This window comes from Seriola aureovittata, chromosome 18 (genome assembly GCF_021018895.1).
Source record: "Seriola aureovittata isolate HTS-2021-v1 ecotype China chromosome 18, ASM2101889v1, whole genome shotgun sequence".
Classification (NCBI taxonomy): Eukaryota; Metazoa; Chordata; class Actinopteri; order Carangiformes; family Carangidae; genus Seriola; species Seriola aureovittata.
In genome coordinates, this window is record NC_079381.1 from 18,023,682 (window position 1) to 18,040,480 (window position 16,799).

The following is a 16,799-nucleotide window of genomic DNA, read 5'->3' on the forward strand; positions in this document are numbered from 1 at the left end:
GGCCATCATAATTACCCAGGGCTCAAAGCCTTCAAATATCTTGTTTTGTCCAACCAACAGTCTAAAATCTAGTTTAATCATTCACAAAGCATCATGTTTTAAAGGCATTCCAAGTCAGATACATCAAATTAGTATTTAAGTACAATGCTTGAGTTAATATACTCAGTAACCCCCAATAAAACCACAACTTGTTTTTACACTTTGGTGTTTGTACAAATTAGATTAGAAAAAGACTTAACTTGTTAATTTGAAGAATATTTGAAAAAAAAAAAGAAAAGTGCCATTACCTGATCTTTCTGTTGCTGTTTATTTCCCACATACGACTCATCAAGCCCCCACATGCCCACGGTGAAGCCACACAGGTGTTTTCACTTGTTTCCTGATTAGACCTCTTCTCCAGTCCTGATTGTCAGTTCTGTGGCTCCCTTGTTATTTTAGTCACACAGCTCCTTCCTTCCTTCCTTCCTTTCTTTCTTCCTTTCTTTTACATCACCACTTTGTTTCATCCTTCTCTCTTTGTTTCTTTGCACTTAATGTTGTCTCCTGCTTTCCATTCACACTGTTAACTATGACAAATGTATTTCCTGCTGTGTGCTAAATTTAATTTACCAGCCTTCACCACTGACTATCAAATGTCAGCCTTTTCCTTTATATTCCCATTCCAAAGTTAAACACATAGCAATGCTGAGTCTAAATCATTAGACAACTCAAAACAGTTTCAATGTGCTTTTTTCCTACTATCGCACTTTAATGTGCAAATTGAAATAAAATGAAACTCAAGTACAAATATTTTCATATTTAAACATTTAAATATGTAAGAGTTGCAATCAAAAATTCTTGTGTACAGGATGTAGCATTTTAGAAATACAAACCTCACCCAAACAGCCACAAATCACTGAGCAGTGCTGAAAGTAAAATGAGGTTGTCTGATTACTTAATGAATCCTTAATGGCACAATATTTAATATATGGCACAGAATATTTAGGGTTGAACTCAGGTCTTGTAGTGCACAAACCTCAACCTAAGAAATGTACCGCAGCGAACATACAAGTAACCACCACTGTTTGTAGACCTCTACACGACTGAATAACTAACCTCTACGGTTCAGCTACAAAAAAATAAGCTTTATATAAAAGCTTTAAATGCACATATTTTATTTAAGTCACATAGTGTTGAATTTAATGTTTTATTTTATGTGAGTGATGGTTGATAGGTATGTATGGCACAAGGAAATTTTGATTATTTGCATCTGATCTGTGGTAATCTCAAACAAGTAAGGAAAAGATGGATGCATCCCAGAATCTCTGCTTTGCTCTGGACCCACGACCCAAAAGGAGCAGAAACAAAATGGACAGTTCACTGCAGACTTTTAAATGACAGTGACCCTTATAAGGATTTTTCCTGTGATCTCAGTGTTTTTGTTTGGTGAATCAGATTACCTCTAACCAAGGGCAACACTGCAGGTGGGGTTGACCTGATTGAAATCTCTTCAGTTAGTTGAATAATTTTTTTTTTTTTTTAACAAGTGTGTCCCTGACTGCTCTTTGGAGAGAGCTTTCACAGAAATAAATGCACTATTCATACATACAGTGTCTGTGGCAAGAGGATGAAAATGTCACAGATGACGTCAAACATCCTCTGCCAAACAGTAGGCACTCGTATAATACAGCGGTAGACTGCCGTGCTGGAACATAATAGCACAAATTGTCCTCTGTCACACTGGACCTGTGTGGACACAGCCACACCCCCCCATGAAAACTGAAGGGGGAGATTAGGAAGGAGGGTACCAGTGAAGGTCAGCATGCTATCAGAGCTGGGTGTCCTCTCTGGTGTCTATGCTGGACTCGTGTCTCTCTTTCAGGCTGCTGCTGTGGACAGGAGGCTCCTCGGGGACGTGTGCCAGAGGGTCCGAACGAATCAAGTACCTGAGAGGGAGAGAGAGAGAGAGAGAGAGAGAGAGAGAGAGAGAGAGAGAGAGAGAGAGGGCAGGTGAGTGTTGTCACATGGGAGCACCTGCACTCAGGCACTTTCCTATACCAATCCCCACTCACCAACCCTTCACTACAGGAGCCATGAAGGTCACTCTGCTTTAAAGAAGAGGAGCTAAATAAACAAACTGTGGGATGCACTCGCCGCTATCCATCATGAGCAGGAGACAGCTGTCACCATGGATACTGATAGATGCCCTGTTCACTTACCTCACTCTCCTGTAAATGTATAATCTTTCCAAAATAATACACAAAAAATATATGGTTAAGCACATTCTTTATTAAATCAGTATAAACTAATTTATTTTATTTATTTTGTCACAGATAAATTATCACCTTATAAAGCTGTTGAGGCTAACCTAATAGGTGCTTATTACACATCCAGCAAACATGAAACAACATTAGTATTAATTAGGAGTCCTGTTTCTTTTGGCACCTGATGAATTTAAGACCAACATTCTCTCTTCTTCGAGCTATATTTGGTCTCCACTGGAGTAAATATCTGGCTCTTTAGCTGCTAAATGCTTCACTATGTTCACCAGATGGTCGCTAACTTTGTCTGTTTGTTGCCATTTGTTGCTGAGCAGGAAGCGACGGTCTGTTTATCATCCACTTTTCAGCTGAAGAGCACCACCTGCTGCGGCTGAAAACAAGGTTGATAAGAGTAAAGTTGCAGCCTGTAAAAACCAAAACAATGAGCTGTAAGACAGTAAGACAGAATGAGAGGATGATTATCGGTGGGTTCATCACATGCCCGTAATCATTTGCTCCTAATTGCTTCATCTGTTTATAATAAAATATTGAATAGTGAGACTTTAAGTGATTTATGAATGTATGAAAATATGAGTAAAGCAAATTACACTGACAAAGTTGTATATATATATATTTTTTTTTTTTCCCTTAAGTGATTTTATATAAATTACATGTAAAAAATCAGTGTTTTGCCAATTTTTTTTGCATCAAACCTTTTTTTTCATAAACATTTACAATTACTCATTTGAAAGACACTTTTATTCAAAGTGACTTACAAGTGAGGGACAACACTCAAGCTTCAGTGCAGTAGGAGACCTTGAAGAAAGAATTAAATCTGTTCAATAAGGTGAAGTGCAAGAAGAATACGTAAAGAAGTGCACCCAAAGTGCACAGTAAGTGCTAGCTTGGCATGTTTGGGTGTGAAGAGGTGCTCTCGGAAGAGATGAGTCTTCAAGAGATTCTTGAAGGCAGAGAGGGACGACCCGCCTCCGATAGCATTCACTAGCTTGTTCCACCTTCGGGGAACCACAGACGAAAACAGTCTGGACTGAGATTGGCGTGTGTGCAGGGGTGGCATGGAGGAACGCCTTGGAGGAATGCAGTGGTCGAGAAGGAGCACAAGCCTGTGTGACTGAGTTCAAGTAGATGTGTGCAGACCCAGGAGTCTCTCTGAAGGCATGTAATAGTGACTTGAATTTAATCTGCTTTGATTATCACTTGGATTCATTTCTGACAAAATGTACCCAGTAACACACATGCAAACATATCCAGTAATAAGACAGCTTTGAGAGAGCTGAGAGGTAAACAGCAGTGCTAATCATATGTTATAAGGTAAGTTGGGAGCAACAGAAAGCAGTAATGCTTACACAATGTCATTGAGCTCCAGCCTGGTGTCAGGAGAAGGGTTGATCAGGACATACGACAGGGTGTTTTGGTGATCATTCTGTTCATCTGAAACAGAAACACCACAGTCAGCAAACTGGAGCAGTCACATCTGTATGAAGATGTTATGATCTAATACCTGCCATAGGATCAAGATTTAAATGCTGACCTTGTAAGTAGCCCAGATTGACTCTGTTCATGACGTCGCTGGCTGTCAGATTAGTCAGGTCTTCTACAAATAACAGTTAGACAAGAAACAGACAAACTTATGAAGCAGACGTGAAAGTCTGGGAAAGGAAGGCAATGAGTAGTTGGCTTCCATCCTCACCATATCCTGAGGTGGGCAGGCCCAGATGCCTCATGCGGTTGCGGACCAGTTCAGACAGCTCCTCCCTCTCGGAGCGTCGGTAGAGGTTGAGGCGCTGCTGGGCGATGCGCTGGGCGTGGTCCTTGCTCGAGTCGCGACTCGCCCCCTGCCACCTCACGCTTTTCTTACTGAGCCGCCGCGCCCACTGCATGCTCTTCTTCCTCAGCAGGGGGTGATCTGATTGGTCGTTGGCACGAGACTCGTCCCCTCTGTCCTTGGTGTCCTCGCAGTCGTCGACACTGACTGACACCTGAGACTGGGGTGTTGAGACAGGAAGTTACCTCTACAGCCAGAGTGCTCATCATAATAAAAGCAACAATAATTCTCTAATAATTCTTAGATGACGTAATGATGATTTTTAGTTCCCGGGAAACATATCTTAATGACTTTGGCTCATGTAGTCTCATCATTAGGCTAAATATATTTAGTATTCTGGTTTATAAACATAATTATTCACATACTGCGCTTAAGTGCAATTTTGAGGTAATTTCCAACTTACATTACTTTATATTTCTCTTCCACTGCATTTCAGAGGAAAATAATTTAGCTTACTTTAGCTGTAGTTCTCATTATTATAGATTAAGCTACACAACAGCACATAAAGCTGTTAGAATAAGCCCCACAATTATCAGCTGCAACATTAGTGATGCTTACATCAAATAATTATAATCAAAAAATATAATATATATCATTCTAAAATGGACCATTTTGCACAATGAGGACTTTAACTTTTGGTACTTTAAGTTTATTTGAATTAAATGAGCTTTTACTTAAATAGAAGGTCTGAGTACTTCGTCCGCTACTAATGACTATTTACTCAAAGCACTCCTGTGTTTAAAACAGCCTCACACAGCTGCTGGCGTGACTACAGACTCACAGTCCTGTTATATATTCTGCTAAAAACCAGGGACTACAAGCTTATTTGAAATGAATAAATATAGAAATGATTTTGCATTGCAGTTTGATATTTAGCTTGATACTGCTTATAGTATCCTCCTCACCTCAGATGTAGAGAAAATGTGGGATTCTGTCCGATAGATCCCGATGGGAATCTCGGCACTAGAGGAGCAGAGTTTCTGGAACAGTCTGCCGTAAGTGCTAATCCATAGATCTTCCTCTGTCACTTTCATCTGGAACAAGAGATAAATGGGTATACTATTAGTTCAGTTGACTGGAGTCTGGTACTGTTTCAGATCATAACTGCTGTATGTCACTCACAGCACAGAGGTATCCTGATCCGGGAGTGGTGTCCAGTCCCAGCAGCAGCCTCGCAATGAGGATCATGTAGTCCTTCACAAAAGACTGACATGCAAACACAGAAAAATCACTTTTGTAACTATAACTTTGTATGAACACTGTGCTTATAAGTAAACCAGAGCGCACTCTGTGTCAGTGACTGAACACAAGAGGGCACTTTCGCTCAATGTTGGTGCAGCTGCTCTGTTTCCTCAGGCGATACTGTTTCTCTGCTGCTTTAAGACACATCCATTCCTTTCACCTGATATTAAAAAGAGTCATCTGAGACTAAGCGGTTACCTGTAGGTGTGTACCAACCTGATAGAGCAGAGTGTCCAGCATGCTGATACTGAACACTCTGCCTGCAGCGAAGGGTAGGCGAAACATGAAGGCCAAGTTGGAGCCTTTATCTCGCTCCTTCTGTCAGAGAGACCCGGGACAAAGGCAAAGCAACGATGAACAACATTTACAGGTCTGTCACTTTCTTGGCAGTGTACAAAGTCCCATGGAAATGGCAAACATAATAACAGTGTCAAGACCAGCTACTTAAAAAAAGAAAAAAAAAATGTTATATTCTCTTCAAAATTCCTGTTATTCATACTGTGTGATTCAGTGTAAGCCCTCTTGTAATGTCTCACCTTCTCCAGCTTGGAGAGAGCCAGTGAATAGCAGTCCTTTGCTCTGAACTGCATGAATCTCATGTTGGATGGATGAGTAAGCTCTGTGATGATGCTGAGACTGGGAAACAACCTGCGACAGGAGAGAAAAACATGAATCAGAAAATGTGACTTAATATCACAATTTATTTCCAAACTTTCAAAGTAATTTTAGCAAATGCTGCTGTTATCTCTGATCTATTGAGCCTCTATTGAGCCGATAAACTGATGTGATTACCTGAACATCGTCTGTACATTGACAATAGTTTTGGCATCAGCCATGTAGTCTTCCTCGGCACTCATCGTACTCTCTTTATCCACAACAACCAAATTATCGGCGTAGATAATGCCACACTGCAGCAGGCTGTCAAGACTGAAACACACACACACACACACAGTCACTGACATAAAGCAATCCCTAGCCCCTTATCCTAACCTTAACCATCAACCTTTAACCTTTAACCAAAACCTAATTCGAACCTCAACCATAAAACCAAGTCTTTACACTCAAACAGCCGTTTTAACTTGTGGGATCGGGCGTTTTGGTCTCTACAAAACTGTCTGACACCACAAGTTACAGCGGGCTCCTGGTGTTCAGACCCAACAAATATAGTAAAATAAACCCACACACAATGAGTGTAACAAAAGAGGAACCTACTGTACAATTAAATCTCAAAGAAGCACATACTCCCCTTCAATATAAATGAGAAAAAATAAATGTAAAATGAAATTTTAATGAAAAACAGAAGATTTTACGACAGTCTTACTTGTCTATGCTCCCAGCCATGTAGTAGACCATAGGGAAACAGCAGATGGCCTCCAGAAAGTGATTATCTGGACTACAAGAAACATAGATGATATAGAAAAATTTGTTCCTTTATGTTTCTTTTATTTACAAAAAAACACATGGTTTGGTGAGATTAGAAAAATAAATAGTTTGTTTAAACATGACGCACTAATTCTAAACTGGGTATTCAGATAAGAAATATTTAAGTTTGTCAGTTACTTGGACAAAGGCTGAAAGAGATAAACTTTGGACTTGTAGCGTTTCTTTTCTGCTCGGTGCGCAATTTATTTTCAGTCTTGGTCAATAACAGATGTTAACTGAAATGAAGTTGGTTTTGTACATGTGTTACCTGAAGATGTGTTGTATTGTTTTTGACATTTGATATTTCAGTTGGGCCAGACACAGAAATAAAAATTAATGAACTATATAAAAAGTATATATCATATAGATATATATATATATAGATAATTTGTCAGTTGCTACTCCATACAGCAGCTCTACTCCAACATTTGCATCCAGCAAAGAAAAAAGACTTTATTGAAGATTTTTGGCCAACTACACACTAATTGCACTCAAACTACTTTCCAACTGCTTTAGGAATGTATGTGGTTACTATGTGATGATGTGCAACAGTAAGTATCAGAGCCTCCGGAGCCTCTATGCTAGTTCAACTTCCTACTTAGAGTGTCTTTAGGCTGAGGGATGAGTCCATCTGTTGCTGTGTGCACTCCAAGAGATTTAATCGCTTTATTTCTGCCTGTCCTCTAACACCACATATGATGGAACATTACTTTATGCATCTGCCCAGTCCTGGCGACTAGAGACCCAAGGCTGTGGTAAGTGCCTGAACTGCATATCCAAGTGTGTGGGTGTTTTATGTTTGTGCATGTGCGAAAGCGATAGGGAGAGGGAGGGAGAGAGTGATGCATGGAGGGAGAGTTTATTGTTATGTGCGTGTTTCTATGAGCGTCCTGAGAGCTCGCATGTGGGGGCTGAAAAGGGACACATCAGGGCTGTCGATGAAAGCCTGCTTGGTGTTCTTCAAAGGAATCATTTTTTCCATCTTTTTCTCCCCTCGTAGCAATATATATTAGTCAGGTTCAAGGCAAAGCAAGTTGCCATGACAACTGTCTGGAGATACAGAGAGCAGCGTTTTTATTTTCTTTGTTGCTCAAAACACTCTGTCACTGTGAGCGGCATCACTAACCTAACATCAGAAATGACAATGAAGTCCCACCTCCGCAGCCTTGTCCTAAGTGCTCGGCTGACGTGAGCTATTAGCGCTCTAACGTTTCCCACCGTGAAATAGTGAAAGACAGAATGAAGGGCAGAGAAAGGAGCAATGTGTGTGTGTGTTTTAAAGTGAACTCACGGGTTATCCAGCAGCAAGACAATGGGGTTGAGTTCTTTCCTGGGTCTGTAATAAGCTCTGAGAGGCACTATGAAGTTATAGAGACCGTTCCCCGCAGTCTCCGCGGACACAATGATGAGTTTGTTTTTAAAACCATAAGCCTTGGCATCCTCAAAACTGTTGTGCCTGCAACCCTGAAGAGGGAGCGAAGAAAAAAAAAAAAACAGGCAGGTATTTTTGGTTTGCTTTTATCAAGTGAAGGACAGAGAGACAGCGGAGGAAATGTACAGTAAGAAATGATTGAGGCAGTAAGTAAGTGAGTGACTAAGTTGGAGGAACAGCGACTGCCCACCTGGTCCAGTCGTAGGCAGCAGAACGGGGCTTTTTCAGCCAACAGATGGCACAAGGTGGGCGAGCTCCCAATGTACGGAGAGTTAGGGGGATAACCTTTCACGTACCTGGCAACAAATCCAAAAATCATGAATGACACATTCGATGGAAACATACGGGTCAGTTTCAAGCTTATTTCCAAGACGTTAAGAGAACAATTAGCGGTATGTTTCAGAATATGCAGAATCTACTCATTTATTCATGCTGCCTTGGAAATTAGCCAACAGTGCTTTCAAGTTCAACTGCATGCTGGGTAAACTAGTCACAGAACAGGTAAGGAAAATATTTTTCTCTGTTTTGTACAGATATTTAGGGAGGTTGCATAGTGTTAAACAAACAACATTTAGTTGGAGTCAGTCTGATTGTTTGCTGAATTTACATATTGCATTTTGCAAGTTGAGCAGATGTTTTTGTCTTAACCAGAGATGCAACAGCATCAACTGACTGAGACTGACTGTGGAACTAAAAGATCAGTTTACACACAAACTAAAAGACGTTTATATCTTTAGTCATGCTCTGCCTCCTTTTGTTTGGGTTTTTAAGGAACAGGTATTAAGACACACACAGAAATATAATCCTCACTCAGTAGATGAGTGGTCTTTGTCATCTGTGAAGACGGAGTCATCTTCTGATTGGTCACTGAGGAGGTCGCATGGCAGGATTGAGGACGAGTCAGCGAGCTCCTGAACCGGAGCGATGCTCGGCCGGCGGCTCCCTGTGCCGTTTACTGTAGGCGGGACCAGTTTATCACCTGAAACGTCAGGTGGACTCGTGTTCTGAAGATCCATGGCAACAGTACCTATAAATATATACAACCAACATCTCCTCAGTTTCATCAAATTCATCAGTACCTTTCAGATCTCTCTCACCAACAGGATCATTTGATCACATACTGCCTCCTCTCTCACCCATGCTAGCGATGATGCTGTGCACAGGAAGCTGTGAGGGTCCGTCGTAGATTCCCCCGGCAGGGCGGCCCTTCCTCTCCTCCTGGTTAAAGATGAAGGCTGAGTTTTCCTCCTTAGTGATATTGATGTAGTAGCAGGTGTCGGTGGCAGCCATGATGTGGCGCGGGCCAGGGTTCAGCAGGATGCTCTTGTTGTCTTCCCTCTTTATACCGATCAGACACACGCCATACCTGGACATCACATACCTGCTGTGAGCATATTACTAGAGGCAAATATCTGACAACAAAACTGTCTCATTACATTTTACCCCATGAAAACACAAGACCTGATAGCTATGAACTGAAGCTTGAGGCTCAAAGGAATTCTTCAACATTTATTTGTGCTCTCTATAATCAAAATGTTAAGTTTTGCTCTTTTTGCGTTTATTTATCTGTATGATAATCATATTAAACTAAGATGAGACCAAAAAATGCTGCTGTACTTAATCATGCATACTCAAATCCACAAACAGCAATCCCTGTAAATGCTGTGAGGTATTTCCAACTTGTCAGCATCTGAAAAAGATGCTTTAGCTTACATGTCAACTCACTTCTTGTGAGCGTGAAAGGAGGCATATGTGAAGCTTTTGCCATTATACTCCCCAAAGAACTTGCTGTCGCACAGTCGGATGTGGTACACCTCGTTGCCAGAGCAACATCCGTACATCCTCTGCCACTGCTCCGGCGACTGCTGTCCTTCTCTGCATTCATTCAGAGAAAATACAATCAAATGTAGAATGGATCAGTAAACCTGATACCTTTTAAAGTGTTAGAAATTAACCATGTATGCTGATGTACATGCAGTCTCTGAGTTTATGAGAATATCTATTCAGGATCAATCATTGTTATCATTCACAAAGGGAAAACTCTCCACCTCCTCTCCCCACATCCCCTCCAGCGGGTGATGCTGGGTCTCACAGCTAATGAAAGCAGACGGCTTCATCCATCTGTCAGTCAGTCAGCTTGGCTCTTATATGCCCGTTGTAATGACTTTCGGTAATTACATTAATTACTCAAGCACTTTGATGGAGTTTAATGGGCTACGAGAGATGCGCAAGGAAGCAGTTTACATACTTACATGCTTATAAATCATGTTTCACAATTTGTGGTTTCCATGCAGTAACTCATTGTGAAAGGCAAAACAATATGCTCATTATTATCAATATCACCGAGTCACTTTTAAATGTGTTTCCCTCTAAATGCCCTTGATGAGATGCATGTCTCTAAATGTATCTCGTGAACTCAAAGACGCCCACACATGCCATGTAAACACATATACAAGGGCACATGTGCATGAACGTACTCCCTTATATACAGATCAGACAACAGTCGTACACACCTTTGGGGGTAAGGTGTGCAATCTCAAAACCTGTACGTCTATAGAAATACACAAAGCTCTACTTTCTAAAGAGTTTTCAGGAACACAGGAAGTGCTAAAGGGCCATTAAGTCCCTTCAAAGGCGGTTACCATTTACATCAGCTTTTAAATGTTTGCTGTTTGCATGCTGTGAAAAATCATTTTCCCCCCGAGAGCTTTTCACACAGTTTAACAGGGAACACATCCTCAGAAATCAATGTACGCCTGTTCTCTCTTTTGGTTTAATGCATCCTTTCTCTCAATGTCCTGCTGAGTTCAACAATGAACTAAGATTTTGTTCCTTGCTTGCTTCTTCATTCAGCCAGTTTTATGGAAGCTAAATATATATATATATATATATATATATATATATATATATATATATATATATATATATATATATATATATATATACACATCAGCAGACATGAACATGGAAAGAAATTTGAACTTTGTGATCACATTAAGGAGAAATCAAAAAGCCTGAGGAGGCCTGGTTAGGCAAGATGACTGACCGTCCACGGGAGGTGTGTACAAGCAGTGTGACCAAGGTGGAGGTGGCAGGACAAACACAGTTAAGAGCCAACATGGCGTACTTGAACTCTTCTTCACACACAACATGATCTGAAAGCAGAAGAAAACGAGCTGATCAGAGGAGCTGCCCAAGAAGTAAAAGTTATGATATGGTATTCCACAGGAAAGATGCTTCATAGGTGAAAAATTTGGACATTTTGGAAAATATATTTATTTGCTTTTGGTCAAGAAAAGATAGTGATACCTGACTCTTATCTGTCCATTGAGTAATGAGAGTCATTTAACTTAGCGTGACATCAATAAAGTTTAGTTTGAAGAGTAACTTTCTCTAACCTTCAAAAATACACCTACCAACACCTCTAAATCTGGCTAAATTTGTATCAAATGTATATTAAACATCCAGCAGTAACAGAGCAACAGTGGAGTTCATTGGAAGTTGAGTTTTATATACACTGTCTTTAGCTCTGCTTTTAGTCTCCACCCACTCCTGAGGGACATCTCTGGCTTTTTAGCTGCTAAATGCTCCACTGTGCTCACCAGCCATCCAGTCTTGTGAACCACTGTTAAAATAAGAGTATTGATACTGTTTAACACAGAAATATGAGAGTGGTATCTTTATTATGTGGTGAGGATGAAGTGGTATTTTCATCTAACTCTTGGCCGGAAAGCAAATAAGTGCTTTTCAGAAAACTATTTTGAACTATTTCTTTCAGGAGTGTAACGTGAATGTAGCATTTCACTGAAGGTTTAAAAACTCTCACCTGCAAATTTAACATGGAACTTATTTTCAGGTTTGAGTATCTGGACATAAAGGGGGCAATTAGGAGCAAAGTCCTTCACAGCCCAGGCTCTCAGGATGGTCTGATGGTCCTGAGTAGAAACAGTGAAAGATAATGCATTTTCACTGTTACATTTATAGATTCATCTCCTTTAATTTATTAGTAATTGGCTTCATAATCGACAGCATTAATGAGCCAAGTTTGTGTTAACAAATAAATGACAATTCATGATTGATAAAGAGGCAGAGAGTTGATAAGTTGTTCTTCTTACCGCAGCCATGCGATCTACCTCGTTACGACTGCTTAGAATAAAACAAGCCTCTGCGTCATCCATTCTGCAGAGGTGACATGAAAAAAAAGGCAAATTACATTATTACAGAACAGCAGAAAAAAAAAAATCACAAACCCTAACGCAAAAGAGTCAGCCAATCCACCCGCAACTGAAATGACCTTTGAACAGTCAGAGGTGTTAACGGCAGCATCCACTGATTTGATATTCAGTTTAAAATTGCATATAGACGGACACACAAAAGACCATCCACAAATGCTCCACACTATGTATGTGCAGTGAAAGTGGAACTGTTTTTTGCATATGATTAACACAGCCAGGAGAGTGCAGAATGCAAAACAAGTGTGGGAGGATTTGAAATGGAGCCAGATGCAGGATGTAAGCTAGACACACACCCAGTCTCTACCTCTAATTGCACGAATCCCTGCCAAATGTATGCAGAGAAGTTATATAACACATTTTCATCAAAGTAGTACTTATTTTGTTGTCAGGTTTTCCATACCATATGGTACAACTGCAGGCGTAACTCTACAAGTGAGGATCACAAAGCTGTTTTTGTTTGTTTTTTTATTGTGTTCTTTTGCCATCCTATTTCATGCCTTTGCTTTCTGTTGTTTTAGTATCACACTAACGCAAGGTTGGTAGACTCGCAAGAGACAGATAAAAACATGAATGGTCAAATTGAAGCAGCAGAGATCATTTTTTTCCTTGTATAGCTCCAAAGCACCACAAATTTTGGATCCTACATTTCCCATAATGCAGCATCTTTTTGTTAGAGACTCATCTGGGTTATATTCTGAACAAGCATTCCTCCAGAACCACAGAAGACATTATTCAACTGTGACTACTACCAAAGATGCGATTAAGGCAACAGAAATAAACTTGACTTCACATAGAGATTGACAGCAGTTTTTTAATCCTTTCAAATTTTCCACAGTGTCATTCATAAAACTTTTATGCCTAAACATGATCTGACGAATGTGAGACAGATCATGCTTGCTTTCCACAGAGAGAGTGCTCCTTTTAACGGCTGAGTCGCAAAAGAAACAGTATAGCTTGAATGAATAATTACAATGTTGTCTGAGCATGAGGCCACACAATAGCTCTGACAAGCCTATTTACTAAGAAAGGGGTGATATCAAGGAAAAGAAGGATAATAGAGATTCACATCCTACTGATGGGAGCTTTGTGCTTTGCAGCAATTACTTATTCCAATCCCTGAAGGCAAAAATAAAATGCTGACATCCAGCATAGACAATCTGATGTGAGACAAAGCTGTGCAGCTGTGCATAAATGATGGAGTCACTGTTCAGGCCAACCACTAACATCTATCATCTCCCCAGTAAGCCTATTGGTAATGAAGATAGCAAAATTAGATCCATTTGTTTCACCTTAAATCACAGCAATTAGACCATTAAGACCCATTAGTGTTATTTCTCAGAATAGTCACGGTCAGTCACAAAGCAATGTCATCATGCTAGTCCTCATGTTCTTCATCACACTGAGTTCACGCTGGTTTCAATCACCCACATTTCTGCTGCACATTCAACAGACTACACAGCCAAACAGCTGAGTATATTACCTGAGAGTGTGAGGCTGTATGATGCAGATGTGGAAAGCTACATTTAAAATAAATGTCTCTGTTTTGGGAGACAGATGAATAACCATGTTACATGTAACATGTTTTTAGTTGTACAGGTATTTGTCATAAAGCAAAGTATTGCACAAATTAAAATTTTGACCTGATGATGGCGCTAATTGAAAAGTTATCAGCAAAACTGTTGTTGCAGTTCATCCTGTGTGGAATATGAACATCTGTACCAAGTTTAATGGCATCATCCATCAAACATGTTGTTGAGACATTTCTCTTATAACCACAAATGTAAACTTGATGATGGCACAAAAGGAAAAGTCAGGGGATGATGAAAAAAATTAGGATGCATCCTCTGGGAAATACAAACACCTGTGCAAACTTTTCTGCCAATGAATCCAGTAGATACTGAGATAAATTTAACTGGATGAATGTAACTTTTGACCTGCTGGTGTTGCTAGAGGAAGAGTCAGGGGATCACCAAAGTCAGCAGGCTTCACCATGGATGTCTGAACAAATTTAATGGCAATCTATCCAATAGTCATTGAGATATTTCAGTCTGGACAAAAGTAGTGGACTGACCAAGTGAGTCACTTACTTGGCTCTCAGCAGATCCTGGTCTTTGAGAACGGATCCTTGCAGATAGATGACCCTTTGTGACCACAGAGGGATCTGCAGCACTCTCCGCACCTGCAGGTCCATTTCACTTGGGCACAGGATCACCACATAGTAATCCTTTAAGATTACACAACAATCACATCAGTATCTACAGTGGAATGCATGGAGAATCAAGCAGAACATTGTAAAGTCACAAAATCTGCCTATAAATTTCCTTATTTGTCTCAGGTACTGTATTATCTTAATCACAGGAGGTATTTTTTATTTAAATATCCTTAGAAACACACTTTACAGAGTATTATCACATCCTAGATCTGTATTCTGGAGTATAAAAATGCATCCGTGTAATTTCCTGCCACGTATGACACACTGCATCTTGGTACCTGCAGTCTGGGATGAGCGTAGAATTCATTGAGAAAATCCATGAGCAGGTCTATTTTGAGCGCGCTGACACACAGTACTACATGTTTCTCTGTCTGTGCTCTGTGGCGGCTGTAATTCCCTCCAGACTTCTGCCTCTCCATCCACAGGTAGATCAGCTCCTCAAACTGATACACAACAAGCTCAGCAAAACAACAACTCACAAAATAAACAGTGAAACGTTACCCCACATTATTTCATGGTCTTCCTACCTGCAGAGGCAGCACCACCAGAGCCACACAGATCATGATGACTACCAGCAGCTGGGAGGGCCATATGCGGGGAGTCACGTCTCCAAAGCCCACGGTGGAGAAGGTGACGATGCAGAAGTAGAAGGAATTGAAGAGAGAGAGGTTCTTGCCTGCTCGTTCCAGATGCTGGATTCCACATGTGCTGCACACACAACACAACACAAAGTTAGCATTAATGACTACCATGCACTAATCATATAAAACAGTGACAGGCTGTCTGATGATTCAAAAGTACAACTGAATGTATCAATAAATAATAGATATTTAAAAAATATAAATGATAAATGAAACAATTGCAATAAAGTGTAAAAAGTTGTTGAGACTAATCCAGTTCAGTTTGTTTCTTGAGGTTAGTATTGATCCCCTGAGGAAAGAGCTGCTCCATTTAAACCCAAATGAATATTTATCAATTATTAATTTATTGTTGGAAACTTTGTTCTTTATGCATGTTTGCCTGTAGGGCAAAATGATTTCACATTTTTTCCATGTTCAACTGACCTGCAGAGAACTAATCAGTCTGTTGCGCTCTCGAGGCATTTTGAATTAATTGCATGTGTGCCAACTGAGCACTCTGTTTTCCCCTTAATTAGAACCAACTAACACGGTTCTTTCTACAAAACTTGCACAAAACAAAAATTATTTGGAAATCATTAGGAAAACCCAAAAAAGAAAGTGCCACCTGCATTTCCTCCTTTCCACAAAAAATTCAAATTTTCCTTGTTGCTTTTATGACAAACATAAATAAAAATATAATAATATGCCAGGGAAGCATCTAATGGTTACTAGTTCATCACTGTACAAAAAGCTATACACTATCAAAGATAGAATAAGTATCTCCACTGTCATACAAGTCTCCAATGTAACAGCAGCTCTGCAACTTATAAAGTTTTTTTTTCTTTTTAAATTAACAAAAGCATGACATAAATAAAATAAAATTTTAGAGAGGTGTTGATACGGACAAAAACATTAGATATATAACACGTTATAACATTATAACGTAATGTACCACTAAAGGGTTGAAATGAATAATCAAATACAGGTATATTGATAATACAAAGAGATTAAATAAGTGATTCAAACTAAAACTAAAGCTAAAAAAATCCTTGAAGAAGCCGCCTCACCCAGTGAAGACCAGGCAGAGTAAGGTGCAGATGAGAATGAGGACCTGGTTGAACATGGCTGAGTTTGTCCTCTGGATCGCCCTGTGGACATCATTCTACAACATAACGAACAACATGCTTTCATCAACATTTGAAGCTACAAACTCCAGGATATAGAGTACATACCCATATCAAAAACAGACATTAAACTTGGATTTATAAAACATTTCTGTCAATTATTGTACCAGGAATCATTCACATAATTAGTTTAGCTGTTTATTGCAAATGGTTTTATGCTCCTTGCAGCAGCATTACAGCGTGAAATACAAAACATGATAAAATACAGAGGGCTGCAGATAATCCCTCAGTGGAAAACGCTCCAGGGTGCACACAGTCAGAGCAGAAGCGGAGCAGGAGACGGATGCACTGTTGTCAACAGCAGCAGCCGCACTGTCTTAATCAGTGTCGTAAAATGTCAACTGATCTAGGATAGTGTGGCTCGAA

General features: G+C 40.0%; 1 protein-coding gene across 7 annotated transcripts in view; it reads right to left on the reverse strand.

Annotated features, from left to right (window-relative positions):
* Positions 1-55: 55 nt before the first annotated feature.
* Positions 56-16,799, reverse strand: part of kcnt1a (potassium sodium-activated channel subfamily T member 1a) — a 31,374-nt gene continuing 14,630 nt past the window's right edge. For 6 of the 7 annotated variants that reach the window (XM_056402839.1, XM_056402837.1, XM_056402834.1 and 3 more), the window contains 22 exons: positions 16,317-16,411; positions 15,157-15,337; positions 14,908-15,072; positions 14,505-14,641; positions 12,298-12,361; positions 12,009-12,117; positions 11,229-11,337; positions 9,908-10,057; positions 9,319-9,548; positions 8,993-9,209; positions 8,373-8,478; positions 8,042-8,214; positions 6,650-6,721; positions 6,121-6,255; positions 5,865-5,976; positions 5,545-5,646; positions 5,209-5,292; positions 4,992-5,120; positions 3,952-4,246; positions 3,793-3,855; positions 3,608-3,692; positions 56-1,925 (listed from right to left, as the gene is read on the reverse strand). In XM_056402839.1, the coding sequence (XP_056258814.1) occupies positions 1,808-1,925; positions 3,608-3,692; positions 3,793-3,855; positions 3,952-4,246; positions 4,992-5,120; positions 5,209-5,292; positions 5,545-5,646; positions 5,865-5,976; positions 6,121-6,255; positions 6,650-6,721; positions 8,042-8,214; positions 8,373-8,478; positions 8,993-9,209; positions 9,319-9,548; positions 9,908-10,057; positions 11,229-11,337; positions 12,009-12,117; positions 12,298-12,361; positions 14,505-14,641; positions 14,908-15,072; positions 15,157-15,337; positions 16,317-16,411 (2,931 nt within the window). In that variant the 3' untranslated portion in view covers positions 56-1,807. The remainder of the gene's footprint in view (positions 1,926-3,607; positions 3,693-3,792; positions 3,856-3,951; positions 4,247-4,991; positions 5,121-5,208; positions 5,293-5,544; positions 5,647-5,864; positions 5,977-6,120; positions 6,256-6,649; positions 6,722-8,041; positions 8,215-8,372; positions 8,479-8,992; positions 9,210-9,318; positions 9,549-9,907; positions 10,058-11,228; positions 11,338-12,008; positions 12,118-12,297; positions 12,362-14,504; positions 14,642-14,907; positions 15,073-15,156; positions 15,338-16,316; positions 16,412-16,799) is intronic. The other variant, XM_056402835.1, reaches the window with a different exon arrangement.